This window comes from Patella vulgata, chromosome 1 (genome assembly GCF_932274485.2).
Source record: "Patella vulgata chromosome 1, xgPatVulg1.2, whole genome shotgun sequence".
Classification (NCBI taxonomy): Eukaryota; Metazoa; Mollusca; class Gastropoda; family Patellidae; genus Patella; species Patella vulgata.
The window spans coordinates 84,855,426-84,879,896 of record NC_065879.2 but is presented as its reverse complement, the minus strand read 5'-3'; the positions used below and the strand labels follow the sequence as shown (position 1 = coordinate 84,879,896).

At 37.3% G+C, this 24,471-nt stretch overlaps 1 protein-coding gene across 1 annotated transcript in view; it reads left to right on the top strand.

Moving 5' to 3' along the window:
* Positions 1-22,827, top strand: part of LOC126821080 (zinc finger protein 704) — a 29,654-nt gene extending 6,827 nt beyond the window's left edge. Inside the window, exons 2-7 of the mRNA XM_050549393.1 lie at positions 285-430; positions 1,971-2,233; positions 17,048-17,148; positions 18,444-18,624; positions 19,985-20,152; positions 20,722-22,827. Of these exons, the coding sequence (XP_050405350.1) occupies positions 285-430; positions 1,971-2,233; positions 17,048-17,148; positions 18,444-18,624; positions 19,985-20,152; positions 20,722-20,952 (1,090 nt within the window). The 3' untranslated portion in view covers positions 20,953-22,827. The remainder of the gene's footprint in view (positions 1-284; positions 431-1,970; positions 2,234-17,047; positions 17,149-18,443; positions 18,625-19,984; positions 20,153-20,721) is intronic.
* Positions 22,828-24,471: the final 1,644 nt, after the last annotated feature.

The following is a 24,471-nucleotide window of genomic DNA, read 5'->3' as shown; positions in this document are numbered from 1 at the left end:
CTTATATCCAATTCCATCTGTCAAGGGACCGTTTACGTGCAAGCCAATGTGTACACGGGATCTCGTTTTTTCGTCCCATCCGAACGACTGGACAGCTGTCCTTGTCAGGCCCTCCGTCCTGCATGATTGACAAGTGAGAAACGCCGGAAAATCTGGATGAACTTTCTCGGCCAATCCAGGGATCGAACACCCGACCTCCAGACTAGCGAGGCAGCATCTTACCCACCGTGACCCCCCTTCAAAAAACATAAGTAGTTATTAGTACGTAATATTTTTGGTTACAGTCACCACCGTGAAAGACAGAATACAAACGACCTCGATGAACTCGATGACGTGGAGATGGTCGATGAGTCTGTCGCTGCCATGGCGCTAACCAACCTGTCTTGTAGCCCAGCTTCTCCATTACTAGCAACATCTTTTCCAGACAGAGGTAAGCATACTATTTTGTTTAAATCACCGAAATCTTCGAAAATGTGTTAAATTGCACATACATGTATTATTACCTCTAGCCTCTTTTAGACTATAGTAGTTTGACAGCATTGGAATTGAAACCAGTTACTTTGTGATTATACAGATTTATTCGTAGACAATCTAATTGAATTAGATTATAATTTCTTTTGATTTATTTTTTTCTGATTGTTACATTATATTTTATAATCATGATATTCTGCCATGCCGAGTTCTTTATACTGGCTGTTTCATCCCAAAATTACCCGCATCCACCCGTTTAGGTTTCCCATAATAATTCACAGTATACCAATAGATTCACGTGATATGTACGCGGACATTATAAAAATAAGAAATAAAACGAAACGCAATTAAAATGAGAAGAGATCCTTCCTTACCTCATTGGCAAAACATTTTTTTAAACATATTTATAAGGGCAAACTAACTTTTGACCCCATTGCCTCGGGAGTGTGGTATTTTGAAAAGGTTATTGCCATTGCCCCGAGATTGTGCCATTCAGTACGAGTACATGTGTTCGTTCAAGCTCTTTCGCCCTGTCTCTGGTAAGTGTATGTTGACTTTAGTCAGAAAAAATACCCTGTTTCTCGCGTTCGTAATGGTGTGTGTGGGGCGGGCGACGCGCGCGCGTTGTATCATGAGGTGTCATTGAGTCAACTGGCATGGTTTCGATTCACCGGTTGAACGTGACAAGGCGAGTAGGGTCGCCTGGTGTTCCGGTTTCCTCCCAAAGACTCCTACGCGCAAGTGAATTATTGAAATAAGATTGGACCGAAATGACCTAGTTTGTGTTACCCCCTCCTCTCTCTCTCTCTCTCTCTCTCTCGCGCGCGCGCGCGTTCGAAACAGTAAGCCAATATGACACGAGAGAGCCACAAGGGGTTCATCTTCAATAGAAGGCTCGACCTCGCTTTAATTGCGTAGACCCACATCTAGCAAAACACGTTGTTGTTCACCGTTGTTGCTTCAGGAACACGTGGGGGTCGGGATGACCTAGAGGTCTAGAGTGTCGCTTTATCTGGTAGTTCACCTCTATGTTTTGATCCCAGACGTGAGCGGACGGCAGGCGCGGGTCTAAAAGGGTGGGGGGGATAATTCATTGTAATAACGCCGTTTTAGCTCACCCAACTGTAATCCTATACATCTATGCACCTAATTGAGCAGAAATATTGTCTCTCAAAGCTTCTGATTTTATCAAATTCGCGGGTACCCCCCCCCCCCGACCTAACGCCAAACTTGATGTTGTCACCACCTTGGACCCCCTGCTGTTCAAATTCCTGGACAAGCCCCCTGTACATGTACGTGCATGTGACTTGGAGATGGAGGTGGGTTTACTCCGGGTACCCCGGGAAAGACACCTACGCATGCCTGAAATTACTTAGACTACTTTTCTTTAATATCACCAACGAACAACAGGGAAAATCTATAACCGATTTCTCACAGCAACAAATAGTTCGCTTGTCAGAAAATCCATTAAAACCTTTCTTGCAAAATTTACACTTCAGATCTTCTCATGGGGTCACATTCTTACAGAGACAATTGTGGCCATTTATCCAGCTCCGTAGCCAGTAGTGGCTTCTACAGTGGTGTGTCCGAGGGTAATGATCGCTCCCCACCCATGAACACCCACCTGAGTGAAAGCGCCCCCGATCGCTTACTAAACTTTGAAGCTTCGCCCACCGATGACGGCCTGGACCTGGAAGAAGACGTCAAACACTATTATTATGACGACGATTCGACGCCCCTAAGGAAGAAACAACGATCTCAGGTAGGTTGAATTACAAATCCTCAAATTTCAAATACAGATTTTCAAAACCACAAACCTAACCCAAAGCACCAAAAACCTATTTGTAGCCATACTACAAAGTCCTACCCAAAGCCATATTACAAAACCCAACACACAGCATACAAAACCAACACCCATGCTACAAAACCTTACCCAGAGCCATACTACAAACCCAACACACAGCATACAAAGCCAATACCCATACTACAAAACCCTACCCAAAGTCATACTACAAAGTCTTACCCAAATTCATACCACAAAACCCTACCCAACACCCATGCTAAAAAAACCCTACCCACAGCGATACTACAAAACACTACTCACAGCCATACTACAAAACCCTACCCACGGCTACACTACAAAACCCTACACACAGCGATACTATAAAACCCTACCCACAGCTACACTACAAAACCCTACACACAGCGATACTACAAAACCCTACTCACAGCTACACTACAAAACCCTACACACAGCGATACTACAAAACCCTACTCACAGCTACACTACAAAACCCAAACCATATAAAAACATACACCCCTACTACAAAACCCTACCCACAGCCATGCTACAAAATCCAAACCATATAAAAAAATACCCAAGAAGTATACAAAACCCAACCATACAAAGCCCCAGCACATATTCAGATTTTACCGACTCACAAGCATACAAAACCCAACACACTGCATACAAATCCCAACACCCATACCACAAAATTCTACCCACAGCCATACTATAAATCCCAAACCATATAAAAACATATGGTCCCTTGTATGCATTGGCGTGCACGTAAAAGATCCCTTGGGAGTTGGAATTCGATATAAGAGTAGGCCATAGTGCCGCTGCCGGGCAAAATTTCCCTCATAGCACACTGTGCAGTGGCGTATGCCAGTCTTTATTAGCCCAGTCGGAGCAGAACGGTAGGACGTTAAACCCCATTTCATTTCATTCAATTTCTTCGTCGCCATTTTTGCTTCATGGGGCCGGAGATGATGTAACGCACCCTCTCACCTTGGATCTGGCCGGCCAACGATCTTTCGGCCAAAACGTCGGTGGTGGAAATATCCTACACATTTGTTTAAAGTGACAATAACACTCTTGCTGGCTTGACAGCTCCAGAAAATAAATAATAGCCTTATTCTAAGTATTAGATGTTTAAATATCCTACCTGTTGTGTAAATTATCCATTAAATCCTATTTTACTTGTCCAGAGGGTTCGAAAATATTTTTAAATTCAAGTCACATTTGAAAAGCTTTACGTTAGGCTTTTCAAATCATTTAGTTGAATTTTTCCAATTTTTTTAAATTAGGTGTGTTAAGATGAAATTTGTATCATCAATTAATTGGAATATTGTTAAAATAGTACCATTTGTTGACCAGAATAAAGATTGGGACATATTTTTGAGCCTTTAAGATTGACCTTCGTTGGCGATATTATATAAGACTCCTTAGATTCAACAGAAAGAAATGAGTTTGTGTGGGTTGATAAGCTACCAGATTACAGAGTATTTAGAAGAAACAACTGCGAACAAACATGTATTTAAAACCTGTGTAGGGTTTATCCATCAGCATGGAGTCCACGCCATTCTTTTACAGTCACCTGCACTAGCCTAAGCCAGCTCAAACACAGTACCATTTTTTTCCCATCCATTCAGCAAACCTTAATTAATTTCTCCGATATATTTCAAAAGGAAAACCGAATGAGGAAAAAACTTGGAGGTTCGCATATTAAAGTACAATAAACCTGAGAGGCGACAGATTGCGTGGGACTTTACAGCGCAGTGGAGGCTTACGACCGCCAAATGACCCCCCCCCCCCAAACCACGAACCATTCACTTGATTTGATATTTGCTGTTTCTTGCAATGTCTTTATAGTTTATATTGTCCGTAGGTTTGTCTGTTCAGGCTTGTTTTGTTTTGTGGATCCCTACATTGGCCGAGAGAGTTCATCGGGATTTTCCGACGTGGTTTCCCCTTGTCAGTGATGCAGAACGGAGGGCCTGACAAGGACAGCTTTCTAGTCCTTCGGATGAGACGAAAAACCGAGGTCCCGTGTATACATTGGAATGCACGTAAAAGATCCCTTGGCAGTTGGAATTCAATATAAGAGTAGGCGATAGTGCCGCTGCCCGGGCAAAATTTCCCTCATAGCACACTGTATGGCGTATGACCGTCTTCATTAGCCCGGTATACGAGCAGAACAGTAGGACGTTAAACCCCATTTCATTTCATTTCATTTTGTTTTGTGTGTAGTGCGGTTCGTCTGCACTTACTAATAATATAGGTTAGCCGGCGGATTAATTTTAAAAAGTTGACGTCTTTTTTTTAAAGTCACGTTGAATCGTGACGGGGTGTTTCAGGATTATTTATGTATTGTTATAATTTATCCTGTTGGCCTGATCTTGAGAAACAGCTATTGACTGATCGTTATGAAATATATAACCGCGAAGGAATTCCCGGCGTCGATCATAATGGGGGCCAGTTTCTATAAATAAGTCTTACGTGGTGGTCATTATAACAGCCACGTGTAAAAATAGGTTACGTCAGCAGTATTTATTCCCATTACGTCATAGATCGGTGCTATACCAATTAACTTGGCTTTATTGGTATGTCGATAAACAGAGACGGGACAAATATTTGAAGAATTTATTAATGGTAATAAATTTATTTCGCGATACCAGGATATTGGCATTACCAAACGCAGTCATCACGGGGTTATTGTGTTTAAAAAAAAAACACGGAATGTACAGAATCCAAATATATCATTAGTTATTTTTATATGTTGAAATTTACTTATGTTCCTTTTAGTCCGGAAAAGTATTTTATATTTTATTCTTTGTTATAATTTCATGGGAACCGTGGTGGTTCAGTTAGTAAGATACTGGATTTATAACCGGAAGGTACCGGTTCGATCCCGGCGTTGGCCGAGAAAGTTCAACGGGATTTTCCAACGTGATCTTCCCTGACCAGTGGTGCAGGAAGAAGGGCCTGGTATTCCTTCGGATAGAACGAAATGCTGAAGTCCCGTGTAAACGTTGGTGTGCGTGTAAAAGAATACTTGACAGTTAGAACACTGTCCGTCTTGATTAACCAGGTCGTCGTTGCTTACAAATAGAACGTCAAACTCCATTTCTGTTGACACGGAACGTCAAACCCCATTTCTTTTGACATAGAACGTTAAACCCCATTTCATTCAACATGTGTGTGTGTGTGTGGGGGGGGGGCTGAATGATGGTTAGCGTGCGCGCTGTATCATAGAGTCTGTCATTGAGTCAACTGGTATGGTTTCGATTCCCCGGTTGTACGTGACAAGGAGTAGGGTCGCCTGTCCAACCGCGTGGGTTTTCTCCGGGTCCTCCGGTTTCCTTCCACTGCTTAAAGAACCCCTACGCGCAAGCGGATATGTTAGTCCCGAAATGACCTAGTTTGTGTCGAGTGGACGTTAAACCCCATCTCTCTCTCTCTCTCTCTCTCTCTCTCCCTCCCTCTCATTCGACATATAGAACGTTACATCCCATTTCTTTAAACATAGAACGTTAAGCCCCGTTTCTTTTGACATGCTAACCACAAAACGTTGCAATTTTTGTGTACATATCACCAACCCGTGTTTAAAGTGTTATTTCACGCGTGTAGGTCTGTGGCTGTGGCCATAACCTAAATGAATTGATAAAATGTCTACACAAGATAATGTTGAACTATATTTAGCCGTGAGTTGTTAACGAAATACCGGGTCTCTTTAATGGCTGCTATATGCGCGAGGTGTGAATGTGTTGTAGTTCTGCAAAGCTGAATAGCTTAGAATATCAAGTCTCGCAATTTCAATACACAGCCTTTGTGTAATGGCTGGTTGAACGGGTCTCCGTTAGCGGTGGGTTGACCTCTTAATAATAATATTCGACCCAGTTTTGTCAGCTGTTTTAAAATTGGGTCATAGCTATTAATAGTGCTGTAGTACATTTGCTGTCATGCCGCAAGCGAGCAGCCATAGTGTAAAAGCCAATCGATATGGACTCGTTGGCGGTGTTTCGTGACGGTGTTATCCTGTTGTAAGCCGACATGTATATGACATTGTCCTAAAAATATAAGTCACGGATACTACGTAATTAATTGATTTCCATCTCGAATAAATGAGGTGAATTTGCGAGGGGTTTTAACGGTGAAATGATCAAGTAAGCGAAACAATGCCAATTTACGTTAATTTCCTGGATTTGCGTTTATCATTCGAAGTTTCTAATTCCCCAGTTGGTCTTTGCTTTCTTTGTAAATATGTGTATTTATAATATATACGGTTAGTAGTTCAACTCATTTCGGTTTGAAGAATGTGATCTAGATAAAATTAAAATAAACAGAGAGAGAAAGAAATGGGGTTTAACGTCCACTCGACACAAACTAGGTCATTTCGGGACTAACATATGGTTTAATTTTATTTCAATAATTCGCTTGCGCATAGGGGTCTTTGGCAGTGGGAGGAAACCGGAGGACCCGGGAAATCCCACGAGGTTGGACAGGCGACCCTACTCCTTGCCACGTACAACCGGGGATTCGAAACCACGCCAGTTGACTCAATGACAGGCCTTATGATACAGCACGCACGTGCTAACCATTCGGTCATCCAACCCCCCTTAAAATAAACAGACCACGAGTCATAAAATGAAACAATTTATTCAGTCAAGTTTGTCCTGCAATTGCAGTACACTTAAAATTGTCCATGGTGATTAGTAAAAAATTCTAGGCATTTTGAAGATTATTAGCCTGTGTCAATGGGGTCTCCGGGGGATTAACCAAGAATTTTCTAAAATCAGAGTATAGAATTAGAGAGACCAAAATGACAGCAACATTATTTCCATGAATGTAGGAGAAAAAAAAATAATATCAGGGGAACGTCTGGAGTCCGGACCCCTAGGACCCCCATCTCTGGACATGCACCTACCTTTTTCAATACCACATGTTTAATTCGATGTTTATTTTTTTTCACGGAAATTTCATATTAAATGAATATTCATATCTGTAAAATACATTGAAAAACAAACTGATTAAAATACGGGGGGTTGGATGGCTGAATGGTAAGCTTGCGCGTGCTGTATCATAAAGTCTGTCATTGAGTCAACTGGCGTGGTTTTGAATCCCCGGTTGTACGTGACAAGGAGTAGGGTCGCCTGTCCAACCTCGTGGGTTTTCTCCAGGTCCTCCGGTTTCCTCCCACTGCTAATAAAGACCCCTACGCGCAAGTGAATTATGGAAATGAAAATGAACCATATGTTAGTCCCGAAATGATCTAGTTTGTGTCGCGTGGATGTTAAACCCCATTTCTCTCTCTCTCTGATTAAAATACAGATCTATATTTCGCTCTTTTTTTTATACATGTACTTCCGATGGCCTACACTACATGAAGATCTGACCAGTTGTAGTGGAAGCTGCTTTTGGCCTTATGACGACTCGCTATAACAGACTGTTTCATTGGCTAATCCCTCACATCATCTATAATATGGGTTATATAACAACTCTTCCAGATCTTATTGTAGTAAATAGGATCTGTGTTTTAATCAGATTGAGTGAAATACTAAAAGGCAACAACATTCTGCACACAGATGTCCATCTACTTCTAACTTTGAGAATAGATCTCTGTCCGGAATGGCCGCCATATCCAAAAATTAGTTTACTGTTTTGTAACGCGTTTCTACTCCGTTTCACATCTGTCATACACACAAAGACTAAATAAACTTTATCAATTTTATTAAATGGAACCAGAATAAATACTCAACAAAATTCTTGAAGTAAACTTAGTATTTTCGACTAAAATCGTAGATTTAGGACTTTAAATGTCAGTCAACTAGCTTAGTGTCTGTTGTCAAGCGAAAGCTAGCTGTAGACAGACAGCCTAAGTTTAGTATGAGGCAACAAGTGAAACGTGTGATTACAATGTGACATTGTTATTGTCTATATATAGTCACAAGGTTTTAATTGCTGACACACATAACTTTAAATAGAAGTCAAATATACATATTATGTAATCTAAAGGAAAATGAAATGAGAGAGAGAAATGGGGTTTAATGTTCACTTGACACAAACTAGGTCATTTTGGGACAAATATATGGTTCATTAACCTGCTTGTATGTAGGAGTCTCTAACAGTGGGAGGAAACCGGCAGACTAACATTATGGTTCAATTTTATTTAATTAATTCGCTTGCACCTAGGGGTCTTTAGCAGTGGGAGGAAACCAGATGACCAGGAGAAAACCCAGAAGGTTGGACAGGCGACCCTACTCCTTATCACATACAAGCTTGGGATAGTAACTACACCACTTGACTAAATGACAGACCTTATGATCTAAAGCACGTCGAAAATCAAATGAAATAGGGTTTGACATCCTACTGTTCTACTGGGCTAGGTTAGCGTGCGCGTGCTGTATCATAAGGCCTGTCATTGAGTCAACTGGCGTGGTTTCGAATCCCCGGTTGTACGTGACAATGAGTAGGGTCGCCTGTCCAACCTCGTGGGTTTTCTCCGTGTCCTCCGGTTTCCTCCCACTGCTAAAGACCCCTACGCGCATGCGAATTATTGAAATAAAATTAACCATATGTTAGTCCCAAAATGACCTAGTTTGTGTCGAGTGGACGTTAAACCTCATTTCTTTCTCTCTCTCTACTGGGCTAATAAACACATGCAAACACCATACATTATGCTATGAGGGGAATTTTGCCCAGACAGCGGCACTATGACAATGTGAAATCATAAGGTCTCTCATTGAGTCAAGTGGCATGGTTTCTATTCTGTTTGTACGTGACAAGCAGTAGGGTTGCCTATCCAACCCACCTCGTGGGTTTTCTCCGGGTCCTCCGGTTTCCTCCCACTACTAAAGACCCCTACACACAAGGGAATAATTGAAACAAAATTGAACCAGATGTTAGTCCCAAAATGACCTAGTTTGTGTTGATTGGATGGTTAACCTCATTTCTCACTCTTCCTCATTGTGGAAAATGTTGAGTTAGGTGTTTATTGCCTTTAATTTAAATATTGAAAAATTGTCAGCCATCTGTCATGTTGACTCTTAAGTAATGCAGAAAAAAATGATTGTTAGTCATACAAATAACAAAATAATAGTCAGAACATGTGTGTACATTAATTATAATTTAAAACTGTAACATTTGATTAAATAAATGAAATGGGGTTAATGTTCTACTGTTCTGCTCTGACAGGGCTAATGAAGACAGGCATACACCATACAGTGTGCTATGAGGGAAATTTTGCCTAGGCAGCAGCACTATGGCCTACTTGTATATCGAATTCCAACTGCCAAGGGATGTTTTATGTGCATGCCAACGTATACACAGGGCCTTGGTTTTTCATCTGATCCGAATGACGAGACAGCTGTCTTTGTTAGGCCCTCTGTCCTGCACCACTGACACGGGGAAACCATGTCGGAAAATCCTGATGAACTTTCTCGGCCAATGCAGGGATCGAACACCCGACCTCCAGGTTAGCGAGCCAGCGTCTTAACCACCTAGCCACCATGGATATAGATACAAATTTTATTAATTTCTAAATACCTAGTAGTTCAGATTTGACAAGTTTGTAGCCTTAGGATGTACATAAAATTAGTTTCTGTACTTAGATTTGGTGACAAAAATAGAATTGATATGTATATTAATGTGCACTTGGCTTTCACGACTCATGTACTGATTTTAAATTCCAACCTTGTGGGTTTTCTCGGTTTCCTCCCACTGCTAAGATCCCCTGTGGCGCAAGCGAATTATTGAAATAAAATTGAACCATATGATAGTCCCGAAAGGACCTAGTTTGTGTCGAGTGGACATTAAACCCCTTTTCTCTCTACTGATTTTAAAATGTTAATTCTGTCTTAAATATCTGATATTAGGATCTTGTATTTTCATGGGAAGATAACAACATCAATATTGATTGAAATGGACCAATATTGAATTTTAATTTGTGTTTTTAATTTTGAATATTATGGAAAATCTTGAGTAGGAAGTTTAAAAAATAAATGTCAATCTGTTTTCAAAGTACAATGTCCCATTGGCAAATTCAGTCAAATGCAGTAACAGCCAGGGGGCTTACCAAATGAGAAATTTCTGGTTATAGAAACTGACACAACTAAAATGAAAATATACGTCGTACATGTAATGTGGAAAACCCAAAGGTTGAGTGTGTTTTTAAAAGTTAAATACAATGGAATCTGTATTCAGCAGCCACTCAAGGGAAATGCCATGACTGTCCTCTTAATAGGAGTGACCTCTTATATAATAAGACAAAGAAAAGACAACTGTGTCATGTGGTTTATTGAAAACAAACAATCTATTTATATACAGGGACATGTAACAATACAGCCCACAACAAGCAAACCACATTAAACAACAAAGAAATCATTTATTTTAGTGACCGCTGGCCACGTTAGAGGAGTGACCGTTGATTAAAAAGATGAAACAATAGAATTTCTAAGGGGGGAGGGATTTATCATGACCACTTACAAGGAGATATCGCTGTACAGATTCTACTGTATTTAGTTAATGAGGAATTAAATTAAAAATAAAAGTACAAATCGAGTAACAGCTAGGGTATTTACCAAATAAAAAACCCCCAAAGAAATATAAGGTTGTTGATTCTTGGATATTTACTTTATAAGCAATCAAATTAAACATATATTATGCAAGAGTTGAATCTGCCTATTGCAGGCCTTTCTTTAGGCTTGAATTGTTATATAGACTATTAATTAGACATTCATAAACATGACAAGACCATAATCAACTATCAATGTCATCTTATGTGTCGGATTTTCACTGGATTTGAATCCGATCTGCTGCTCAACGCTTACTGATGATTAAATCCAAAAATGGATAATCAAGACTATTACAGGTCTAATCAAATCAAACACGGTTAGTGCTAAATGATAAGGCCAGCTCAATTTTTCATCATAGGTCACGAGATGTAAACAGCGCTAGCGCTATTCCCAACCCTAACCCTTACCCAGGACCTAACCCCAATGCTTACTCTAACCTACAATCTCGCCAACAATCACGTACCCTAACCTTATTTACATCTAGGCGACCTTGAAAAAATTGAGCTGGCCTTAACAAATAGATTTAGCCAAGGAAACACTGCCAGGAGTATGAAAGAATAATAAGTCAAGCAGTTGTCAAAATACAAAGTACAAAATGCAGTGGGCAATTTCAGTCAAATCCAGTAACAGCCAGGGAGCTTACCAAATAAGAAAATTCTCATAATAAGAACTGACAAAATTAAGCCATACCAAGTTGATTTCCAGTTAAAAAAAAAATGTTCTTCTTCTTTCTTCCAGAAAAAAAAAACTAATTTAAACAAAACATCTTTCACATGATCATAGGCGTACAGGGAAATTTTTGACTGGGGGGGGGGGGGTGGTGTTGGTTGGTGCCCAAAAAATGTAGTTAGGTTCTTAGTATGTTAAGATTTCTATTTAATTGCCTAACTATAGACACTCTGAATTTAAATTTGCTGTTAAATTGGACACATTCAAGAACACAATATTTTTTTATACAACTTTTACAAAGTACAATTGTGTGCCCAAATTTTCCCAGCATTTGGTGCCCAAAATGGGGGGGGGGGCCCAGCTCGTACACCTATGCACATGATTCATGTGGCTATTTATTTATCAAGACCTTGAGGGGGTCACAGTGGGTAAGTTGGTAAGACGCTGGCTTGGTAGCCTGGAGGTTGGGTGTTCGATCCCTGTATTGGCCAAGAAAGTTCATCCAGATTTTCCGGCGTGGTTCCCCCTTGTCAGTGATGCAGGACGGAGGGCCTGACAAGTACAGCTGTCTAGTCATTCGGATGGGACGAAAACCTGAGGTCCCGTGTACACATTGGCGTGCACGTAAAAGATCCCTTGACAGTTGGAATTCGATATAAGAGTAGGCCGTAGTGCCGCTGTCCGAGCAAAATTTCTTTCATAGCACACTGTATGGCGTATGCCCGTCTTCATTAGCCCAGTCGGAGCAGAACAGTAGGACGTTAAACCCCATTTCATTTCATTTTCATCAAGACCACGAAGAACAGAAAATCAAATTGGTTTGGCCTATATTATGTAAAAATAAACCTAACAATAATAAGGATTGACTGGTTTATGAATTTGGATATATTTTACTTACTTATATAATGGTAAAAAAATATATATATTACAAATTCACTGCAGCTTTGATAGGTAGGTTATATTAACCTATATAAACAATGATATATTAGTAATAGGTGTATAAATACTATGTAATATATAAGTTAATATATATACAATAGAGAGAGAGAGAGAGAGAGAGGGGAAGACAAACACTATGCAATATATAAGTTAATAGAGAGAAAGAGAGAGAGAGAGAGAGAGAGAGAGGGGAGACAAACACTATGCAATATATAAGTTAAGAGAGAGAGAGAGAGAGAGTTTAACATCCACCTGACACAAACTAGGTCATTTCAGGATGACCATATGGTTTAATTTTATTTCAATAATTCGCTTGCTCATAGGGGTCTTTTGCAATGGGAAGAAACTGGAGGACCCGAAGAAAACCCACAAACACTATGTAATATATAAGTTAATATATATATATATATATATATAAGGGAGAGAGAGAGAGAGTAAAGAAATGAGATGGGTTTTAACCTCCTACTGTTCTGTTGGGATAATTTAGACCCAGGAGAGATTAGAAAATGAATTATTTACAGCAGTCAGTCAGAATAATTGAGTTTTTCCTTCTCCTTGTCACATATAACTAGTTGACTCAATGACAGACCTTATGAAACAGCGCTAACCATTCGGCCATCCCCCCCCCCATCCATTTTTTCACTAACATATGGTTCAATTATATTTCAATAATTCTCTTTCATGTATGAGCAAATTATTGAAATAAATTTGAAGCACATGTTAGTCCCAAAATGACATAATTTTTGTTAAGTGGACATTAAACCCCATTTCTCCCTTTCACTTTGGTTAAATCTGCCACTAGTGCACTTTCTTGGTCCCCAGATATTGTTAGCATCATAAAATTCCAAATGTTGGACTTAAAGTATCCGGTCATATTGTCTGTGAATAAAACTGGCTTTAGGCCCTATATTCATAACAATTTTATTCATTTCTAAATAGTTCAGATTTGACAAGTTTGTAGCCTTAGGCTGTACATAAAACCAGTTACTATACTTAGATTTGGTGACAAAAATAGAATTGATATGTATATTAATATGCACTTGGCTTTCACAAATAACTAAAAATAAAAATAATAAACAATATTTATTACCGAGCTATGTCAAAAGTCATTTAACAATCTGATAGCTTGTCATTTGAGTAGCTAAATGAAATGAAATGAAATGCGGTTTAACGTCCTACTGTTCTGCTCTGACTGGGCTATGAGGGACATTTTGCCACGACAGCGGAACTACAGCCTACTGCCAAGGGATCATTTACATGTGTACACTAGACTATGCTTTTTTGTCCCATCCAAACAACTATTTGTTGTCCCTTGCCAGGCCATCAGTCCAGCACCACTGACAAGGAGGAACCACACCGGAAAATCCTAATGAACTTTCTCAGCCAATGCAGGGATCGAACATCTTGAATATTTATTTTATCAAGAATCAAATTAAACATACATTATGCAAGAGCTAAATCTGCCTATTGCAGATCTTTCATTAGGCTTGAATTGTTATTATAAACTATTAATTAGACAATTATTAACATTTATTAACATTAAAAGACCTTAATCAACTCTCGATGCCATCTTATGTGTCGGATTTTCACTGGGTTTGAATCTGATCTGCAGCACATCGCTCATTGATGATTAAATCCAAAAATAGATAATTGTGACTATGTTTTTTATCGTACTGACTTTAGTAATGATGATCAAGGCTAGGTCTAAAATTCAATCGCTAATATCTCGGTTCAGAGTGGAGCAATATCAGCATATTCCCTTTACATTTTCAAGTTTTTAACTATTATAGTGAGAACTGCCAGCTCTTTATCTAATCTTCCATAATGTATCTTTAATGAAATGACAAAGCTAATTAAATATAGCCTTATCAGCATATATTGACATGGAGTGACCTATCGTTTATTGTGCCTGTACATATATATATATAGTCCATCAATTTATTATATATAATATATACACCAGGACATGTGATACATGCATATGAAATTAATCTGTGACATATGTATATACAATATATGCAAGCTTTAACTCAACAGTTAGCTTATTATCATCATCATTATGTGCATTCTCGTTATCTTAAATCGAAAGGTCTGTCATTGAGTCAAGTGGCATGGTTTTTCGATTCCCTGCTTGTATGTAACAAGGAGTATGGTCGCCTGTCCAACCTTGTGGGTATTCTCCAGATTCTCCAATTATTTCCTCTCACAGCTAAAGACCCCTATGTGCATGTGAATTATTGAAATAAAATTGAACCATATGTTAGTTCCAAAATAACCTAGTTTGTGTTGAGTGGACGTTAAACCCCATTGACTCAATGACAGACCTTATGATACTTTCCTTGATAGACATGTAAGATCAATGGCTATCTTTGTGTAATTACTTAGGGGGTACTCGATTAAACATTCCGGAATTGAATTCTCTCAATCCCCAAAATTCTGACAATCGAGTGAAAAGGGGTATTTCGAGCTAAAACGCATGTGTCAACTGAATAAGAAAACATCTCAAACATCCATAACAGCTGAAACATATTTGTTGTGTTTAATTACGACACGATTCTACTCACACCACTACTGTGGTCGGGACTGACAGAACTGCGACAGGACTGAATTCCGCATCATTCGATTGAAATTCTGCCAATTCTGGACATGCTGGACTGAGAATGAAGGATCCCCTTATTCTCTGGCCACCATCAACTCCCCTCAATAGACATGTAAGATAAATATTTGAAATATAAGAGTTACTGGTAACAGGTGATTATTTAAATCAATAATAACAAGTTTTAATTTATCACAATGTTAATACCTTCAGTTGATAGTGACACCAGATGCTGTATAACAACAGGGGGCAAATCAATATACATGTAACTATGATTAACACAAAATATACTTAAAATAGCCTCAATATCCTTCAAATATTCCTGAAAATATCCTTCAAAATATCCTTCAAACATTCTTCAAAATATACTTCAAATAGCCCTCAAAATATACTTCAAATAGCCCTCAAAATATACGTTGAAATCTAATTCATATTCTCTTTTAATTTAAAAAAAAATCTATCGATAACACAAAATATATTTCAAATACTCTTCAAAATATCCTTAAAATATCCTCCAATAGCCCTCAAAATATACTTTAAAATACACTTCAAATTTCCTTTTAATTTAATAAAAAAAAACTATTGATAACACAAAATGAATTTCAAATATCCTTCAAATATTCTTCAAACACAAAACACACCTGAAATATCCTTCAAATATCTTCCAAAATAGCCTTCAAATAGCCCTCAAAATATACCTCAAAATAGCCCTCAAAATATACATGAAAAATTTACTTCTTCAAGTGTGCTTTTAATTTTTAAGAAAATCTTTCAATAACACAAAATATACTTCAAATATCCTTTAAAATATACTTAAAATATCGTTCAAAATATATGTGAAATATCCTTCAATATAGCTTCTTTAAAAACTATTAATAACACAAAATATATTTCAATATCCTTCAAATATCTATCATACATCCTTCAAATATCCTTAAAAAAACTACCAGTACACATTAGGGGTCGGGGGGAACCAGTACACATTAGGTCGGGGGACCCCCTCCCCCCCCCCCCCACACACACACACACATGCCTCATAAGTTTGTTTCTATAATTCATCTAAACAATGAAGACAAAACTGAATGGATAATAAAGAAGATGCATTATGTAATTGGGAAATTTAGCTCTTACATAATCTTATCTTTAATAACACATCAAAGAAGCTAAGTCTTAGCTCAATATTTTCCATGATATTTGAAATTAAAAACATGAATTAGAATTCAATATTGATCAATTTCAATCAATATTGATGTTGTTATCTTGCCGTGAAACTACAGGATCCTAATATCCAATATTTAAGACACAATAATCAGTACATGAGTCGTGTACCCTATGGTTTAGGGGTGCCATTTTGTAATGAACAAATAAAAACATATCTTACAATACAATGTGGAGGTAATTAGTAATGGCTGAATAACAAACAACAAAATAATAATTTAAAAAACGTATAGAATGCACTTAGCAGGCGTAAACGACTGCCGCTCAATTTGAACTGTTCACCAAACATAAATGGTTAGAAATTACAATATTTGTTCCAAAAAATAAATTTAAACCACTTTACGAACATTCAAATTACATTACTATGTGATTTTAGAACCATTTTTGTCTTATTTCCAGAAAATGGGGGGGCTGGTGTGGCTGTATCATAAGGTCTGTCATTGAGTCAGTGGGGTTTAACGTCCACTCAACACAAACTAAATCACTTCGGGACTAACATATGGTTCAATTTTATTTCAATAAATCGCTTGCACATAGGGGTCTTTAGTCGTGGGGGGAATCCGGAGAACCTGGAGAAAACCTACATGGTTGGACAGGAGACTCTACTATTTCAGTCCTTGTCATGTACAACCGGGGAATCGAAACCACGGCAGTTGACTCAATGACAGACCTTATGATACAAGACACACGTGCTAACCAATCGGCCATCCCCCCCCCCCTTTCTCAGAATACCCCCCCCCCCTTATATATTAAACGGCAATCAATAGTTAATAAAAATATTTGATTTGTATTTTTCAGGTTCACACAGAGATACGATATCAGTGTACATGGCCAAAATGTAAAACTATTTATAACACTGTAAATGAGATAGAGAGACATGTTCGTACAGCTCATCTTGGGTATGTACACTTTTATAAATTATCTTGGGTACGTACACTTTTAAAAACTATCTTGGGTATGTACACTTTTACAAATTATCTTGGGTGTGTGCACTTTTATAAACTATTTTGAGTATGTACACTTTTATAAATTATCTTGGGTATGTGCACTTTTATAAATTATCTTGGGTGTCTACACTTTTATAAATTATCTTGGGTATGTGCACTTTTATAAATTATCTTGGGTATATACACTTTTATAAATTATCTTGGGTACGTACACTTTTACAAATTATGGTACGTACACTTTTATAAACTATCTTGGGTATGTACACTTTTATAAATTATCTTGGGTATGTACACTTTTATAAATTGTCATCTTTGAAAAAAAAGTTAGAAAGTCAAAAGATTGATTATTCCTCTGAAGTGCCAAGGTCCTGTGTACACAATGGTCTAGAAAGTTCATCAGGATTTTCCGCTGTGGTTTCCCCTTGTCAGTTGTGCAGGACGGAGGGCCTGACAAGGACAGCTGTCTAGTCATTTAGATGGGACAAAAAAGCAAGGTCCTGTGTACACAATGGCATGCACACAATAGAGTCCTTGACAGTTGTAACACGAAACAATAGTAGGACAGTCTGCTGTCTGGACAAAAATTCCCTCATAGCACACTGTATGGCGTATGCCCGTCTTCATCAACCCAGTCGGAGCGGTACAGTGGGACGTTAAACCCCATTTCATTTAATTTCATTTCAATTCTTTATTTGAATGTATTTCTTTATTATTTGACTACAAAATTCTAAATAAATAAATAACTGCAGTCTGATATTTATTTTAGCTGAAAGCCAAACACATCATCTTCAAAATTTTGTATTACAGACTGTGTAACATGTAATTACATATTTTACAAAATGTATTTTATAAAATGACTGATCTATTGTGTTTTATAAAATGACTGATCTACATGTATTGTGTTTTATAAAATGACTGATCTACATGTTTTGTGTTTTATAAAATGACTGATCTACATGTATTGTGTTTTATAAAATGACTGATCTACATGTATTGAGTTTTATAAAATGACTGATCTACATGAATTGTGTTTTATAAAATGACTGATCTACATGTATTGTGTTTTAGAAAATGACTGATCTACATGTATTGTGTTTTATAAAATGACTAATCTATTGTCTTTTATAAAATGACTGATCTATTGTCTTTTATAAAATGACTGATCTATTGTCTTTTATAAAATGACTGATCTATTGTCTTTTATAAAATCTTAAACCCCATTTCATCATTATCTGTATATTTTATAGGAGAGACAGTGACAGCGAATTATCTGATAATGAAGAAGAATTTTATTTTACGGAAGTTGAAGTTAATATTGATAATGTGACAGAGAAATTCTCGTATATGACGACATCATCCCCTCCCAGTAACTTACAATTAATTGATCCCAAATCCCTCGGTGTATTTGATCATGATTACCAAAGAAAGGTAAAATTAATTTATTTTAAGGTACATTATGTATAGGATAAAGCACCAGACTGAGGTTATGCTGGGTAAAGAAAGACTGAAGAAAATAACCTGATAAAAAGAAAACCTGAGGGTTTTTTCTGAAGTCTTTCTTCCCTAGCATAACCAAAGTTGAGGACTTTATCTTGCTTATAAACCGTCTATGTTTACATGTAGGTAAAATGAGATTATCCAGAATTTCAGTAAGAAAAACCTTATATCATGTTTTCTTATGGAAAAAAATCTACCCTGGAAGAATAACCCCAAATTCTTCTCTATATATTCAGACCGTAATAAACACCTACGGTAATGCACATATTTTTGCAAAAACTACAAACAATGATAACTTGGCTGAGAATAAAGGCATTTTATTGAAATTTTCAATATATTCATTTTTATACGCCCACATTTTTATGTGGACGTATATTGTTGTCGCCCCTGTCCGTCCGTCCACAATTTGTTTGTGGACAGTCTACAGGTCACAATTTTTATCTGAAACTTGAAATATAGGTTTATCTCCCAAATATCTTAGCGCCTTTCGATATTGACATGTATTGGACCGTAACCTCCTGGATTATGGCCCCCAATTGTATTAAAAATCACGTTTTTAGCTAGTGGTCCCTCTAGGGGTCACAATTTTTAATCAATTTAAAAAATACGGAATATATCACCGTTAAACCATTATGACGGTTGAGTTCCAATTTCGTGAAATGTGAACCGCTTGTTCATTATCTATTTTTGAGCTATTATAGCAAGAACGGTCAGCTCTTTATCTAAATCTTACATCATGTATCTTTAAGAATGCAAATCCGGAAATATCTGACATTGCGATTATGTGTCAGTGGAAACTTGGTTGTTTAGTCACTGCCGTTAACAATCCAAAGTGGGAACATTTTCTGGTGCCAAGAGAATTCCCTAGTGGATTTAATCTGATTAAAATACAGATCTATATTTCGTTTCGTTTTTTATACTACATGAAGATTTGACCTGCTGTACTGGTAGATTGTGTCAAGGTGTCATACAAGCGGCTTTTGACCCTATGACGTTAGACATTGATTAATTAATCAGCGTTGATGTTTCTAGTGATTTATCCAGAGTTCCGTGCATTAAACGCCATGAACTCTCTGTAAAAGACCATTTCATTGGCTAATCACTCACGTCAACCAGAACCCTGGTAATATAACAACTCTTTCAGATCCTAGTGTAGTAAAGACAAGTAAATCGAAATTTTGAACTATAAAAAATGAAACGAAAGAAGATCTGTGTTTTATTCAGATTGTAGTGGATTGAACATTATTATTATTATTATTATTATACTTAATCCCCGCAAACTTTTTTTCAGGAACATCGCCATAATAGTGGTAGCCAGGCTTCTTCAGTTCCCTCCCCTGGATTTCACATGAATCCCGGTATGTCTAGTACACCTATTCCAATTAAAGTTATTGATGGTAACGTCAAGAGATCTCTATCATGGCAGAACTCACAAAATTCATCACCTAATGCTCTCTCGGTAAGTATATTTTATACTGCATTGTGAGGAGAGGGAGGGGGGATGGCGGAATGACTGTTGTATCATAAGGTCTGTCATTGAGTCAACTGGCGTGGTTTCGATTCCCCAGTTGTACGTGACAAGGAGTAGGGTCAACTGTCCAACCTCTTGGGATTTCTCAGTGTCCTTCGGTTTCGTCCCGAAGACCCCTACGCGCAAGTGAATTATTGAAATAAAATTGAACCATATGTTAGTCCCAAAATAATCTAGTTTGTGTCGAGTGGACGTTAAACCTCATCTCATGCCCAATTCTTGGTACTGGTACACATGTGCACCAGTACCCTATGTCATGCCCAATTCTTGGTACTGGTATAGTGGTCTTAGTCAATTGATGGATGTAGTGCATCTAAGGGCAGATACCAAGGATGGGATGTAGCCAGATACAATAGTTGTTGAGAGAGCATAGAAAATATAATTCTGGAAAACAGAGGCTAAATATACAATAGTTGTTGAGAGAGCATAGACAATGTAGTTCTGGAAAACAGAGACTAAATATACTGGTACATTATATATTTAATTCTTTTTTTCAGATATCCTCCCCGATCCGCAGTAATCGACTTTCTCCTCAAGCGCGTCTGCAACAACATCAAGCTCAATCACCAAAATCTCATCTCTTCTCCTCCTCACCAAAATCAAACGCCATGCATCGCAAACCTCGCAGCGAGGTGAGAAAATGCCGGAAAATTTACGGAATGGAAAACAGGGATCAATGGTGTACCCAATGTAAATGGAAGAAAGCCTGCAGTCGTTTCCAAGATTGAATAACATCATAAGGAAGATTTTATTTAATTAATTCTTGCATCTCAGTAAAACATAAAAGACATTATTAAGACCTAGACCTGACTTCAAAGTTGATTTTATTTAATCACTTTTTACATTTATGTTAAACATCAAAAACATTATTATGGCCTAGACCTGACTTGAATAATATGCCAGTATATTTCTAAGATTAATTTTGTGATCCAAATGTGAAGGTCTTTCTATTAAGGGCACGTTAAGAGTTATCTCCCTTTTAATATAGGGTTAAGCTGTGTTGAAAAACTATCCTTTTAAAAGGTAACTGTCCATTAGTACAATATGATACATCTTATTCATCTTGTGTTATCCACTCCTAATGTCATAGCTGTTAGCTGAATTTTCCTTGAACTATTTTTATCTGAACAACACAAACAGATTTTGATGTGATTTGAGTATAGGCCTATTTTGTGCTCAAGTTGTGCTTAAGTATAGGTCTATGTTATCCTCAAGTTGTGCTTGAGCATAGGCCTTTGTCATGCACCCTTTGTACTGGAGTATAGAGCTATGCTCAGTTGTGCTTGAGTCTTCGTCATGCTCCAGTTGTATTTGAGTATAGGCCTATGTCATTTTCCAGTTGTGCTGGAGTAAAGGCCTTTGAATTCGCCAGTTGTGCTTGTGTATAGGCCTATGTCATACTCAAGTTATGTTTGCTTAGATTTATATGGTTTACATGTTAAGTTAGTATTATTTTAAAATGTTATATTACATTTTATATGATAAACAAAGAATTATGCTGGTTAAGAAAGAACTGGCTCTCGGTTGAGCTCACAGCGTGTTGTGTCAAGACAGGAAACCATTTCTTCCTAGAGGTGTTGCAGGAATCAAATTACCCTCTAGAGGGATATGGTGAATTACACAGTTCCACCTAGGAGGCTTGGCTTAGGAGCAGACCGCTCGAGAAATTAAACCTAATTAAATCTTTATTAACAGTAATGTTAAACAGTGTTTTATAAAGCAAACCCAATTTGGAAGCAAAGCAGAATGGGTAAATTTAAGAGTAACTTCCCTTTCAATATACATGAAGGGTTAAGCTGTTTGCATAGTGTTGATTTGAGTTTGAAATAAGAAAAAACATCCTTTAAAAAAAACATGCCATCTTTGAGAGACAACAGATTGTACTAAATGCCTTAGTCCTTTTAATTAGGACAAAAACCATCTCAGGTGTTAAAAATTAATCAGGCATATTTTTTTTTTTTTGTATCGTATTCGTAGCCTAATTCCAGCCAGAGCTTAAAGCGGTAATTTCATGTTTTCTAACTCCAAACATAATTATTTATATATTTATTACTTAATAGATTGTCAAATTTCTACTTTACAATCATAGGAATCATTCAAGCATTTACAAAGCATTCACATAAAAATTTGAAATATTTTCTAGTCGCACACAGTAGGCCTACATGGAAATTGTATGATTTTTCCCTGGAAAATTAACAGGATCATTCTTTAATAAGGTAGGACTGTATAGATTCCATGTATTTTAAAGTTTTATTTTAACATATTTTAAATGTATAAAAAAATGCAATTGTCACTTTAAATTGATAGATCATTGATATTTTAAGTCCTGATGCTAATGATCCAAATCCATCATTTGTATAAAACCACCTTCATCATTATTCTTAAGACAAATGGCAGTTTTAAAAGGCAATAACAGATAGTTTGTGAAAATACACCCTTTTAATTTTAAAGATGCATTATGTAAGAGCTAAATCAGCCTACTACAGGTCTTTTTTATGGCTTCAAATGTTATATAAATTATTATTTAGACATTTAGTCACATGACAAGCTCATAATCAATTCTCTAGACTATCAGATGGCAGAGATTTAAATGGATTTAAACAACTGCACTCATAACTTTGTCTAGAATAAAGTAATTTGAATGGAATTTTTAATACTGGTATATATTCATTTTTCATTACCGGTATCTATTTTTGAACTATTATAGCAAAATTGTTTCAGTGGCATTTAGTAATTGAACTGGAATACAATTATTGTTTATTACTGATCAACGTTTCCACTAGGCTTCTCGAGTCATTGGGGTGTTGGATGGCCGAATGGTTAGCACCCGCGCGCTGTATCATACAGTCTGTCATTGAGTCAACTGGCGGGGTTTCGATTCCCCGGTTGTACGTGACAAGGAGTAGGGTCGCCTGTCCAACCTTGTGGGTTTTCTCAGGGTCCTCCGGTTTCCTCCCACGGCTAAAGACCCAAACGCGCAAACGAATTATTGGAATAAAATTGAACCATGTGTTAGTCCCGAAATGACCTAGTTTGTGTCGAGTGGACGTTAAACCCATTTCTCTCTCTCTCTCTAGTCATTATCAAAGAATCATAGGAATATAGGTCCTAGTCCTAAATTGGTTCAATTCCCTTACAAAGATACTGAAATTGAAACGACAGACCTTATAATATTTATATAGAGAATTTCATTGGGTGAAGTTTCGACTAGGCTTCTCTAGTCATTATTACTAATGACTAGAGAAGTCTAATCGAAACGTCGCCCAGTAATAAGCAGTAATTGTATTCCATAGAATTGTGACCTGTACATTATAGCAAGAATGACCAGGGCCCTGTTTCACGAAATTTTAACTAAAGATAAAATCCAAATTTTAGTAGATACTTCAATTTTGATTGGCTAAGCACTTAAATCAATCTATTATCCAATCAAATTACTAAAATCTGGATTTTATCTTAGTTAAAATTTCGTGAAACAGGCCCCAGCTCTTTATCTAAATCATACATAATGTATCTTTAAGTTAACTGTCAATGAAAATGTAGAAATATTAACTTAAGATTAATTTTTGAAAAAAGTGCTATGAATTAAAGGGGTGCACATGTAAATTTGTAAATAAAGAAAACGTAATTTGCTCATATTAAAGAAATGAAGAAAAATAACCAATTAACAATAATACTTATTTAGCCATTTCAATGCATTTTTTGATCTGAATAGATCAAGAAATATTCCGAAATATAATATGGAGATCTCTGATAATTGGAGTTAGCTTTGAATTAAGTGTCTATAGAAAGAAGGGGGGGTGGGGGTATGTTGGATGTCCGAATGGTCAGTATGTGCAGCTGCATCATAAGGTCTGTCATTTAGTCAACTGGCGTGGTTTCGATTCCCCGGTTGTACGTGACAAGTAGTAGAGTCGCCTGTCCAACCTCGTGGGTTTTCTCTGGGTCCTCCTGTTTAATCCCGCTGTTGAAATAAAATTGAACCATATGTTAGTCCCGAAATGACCTAGTTTGTGTCGAGTGGATGTTAAACCTCATTTCTCTGTCTATATATATAGAAAGGTCAATTAGGTTTTACTTTGATTCCAGGAATGTTTCTTCTGAATTAAAATGAAAACTGAAATCCAAAAAAAACTGCATTGGGATAAATTGCTATTTGAGAGAGAGAGAGAGAGAGAGAGAGATTAACGACCACTCCACTCGACACAAACTAGGTCATTTCGGGACTAACATATGGTTTAATTTTATTT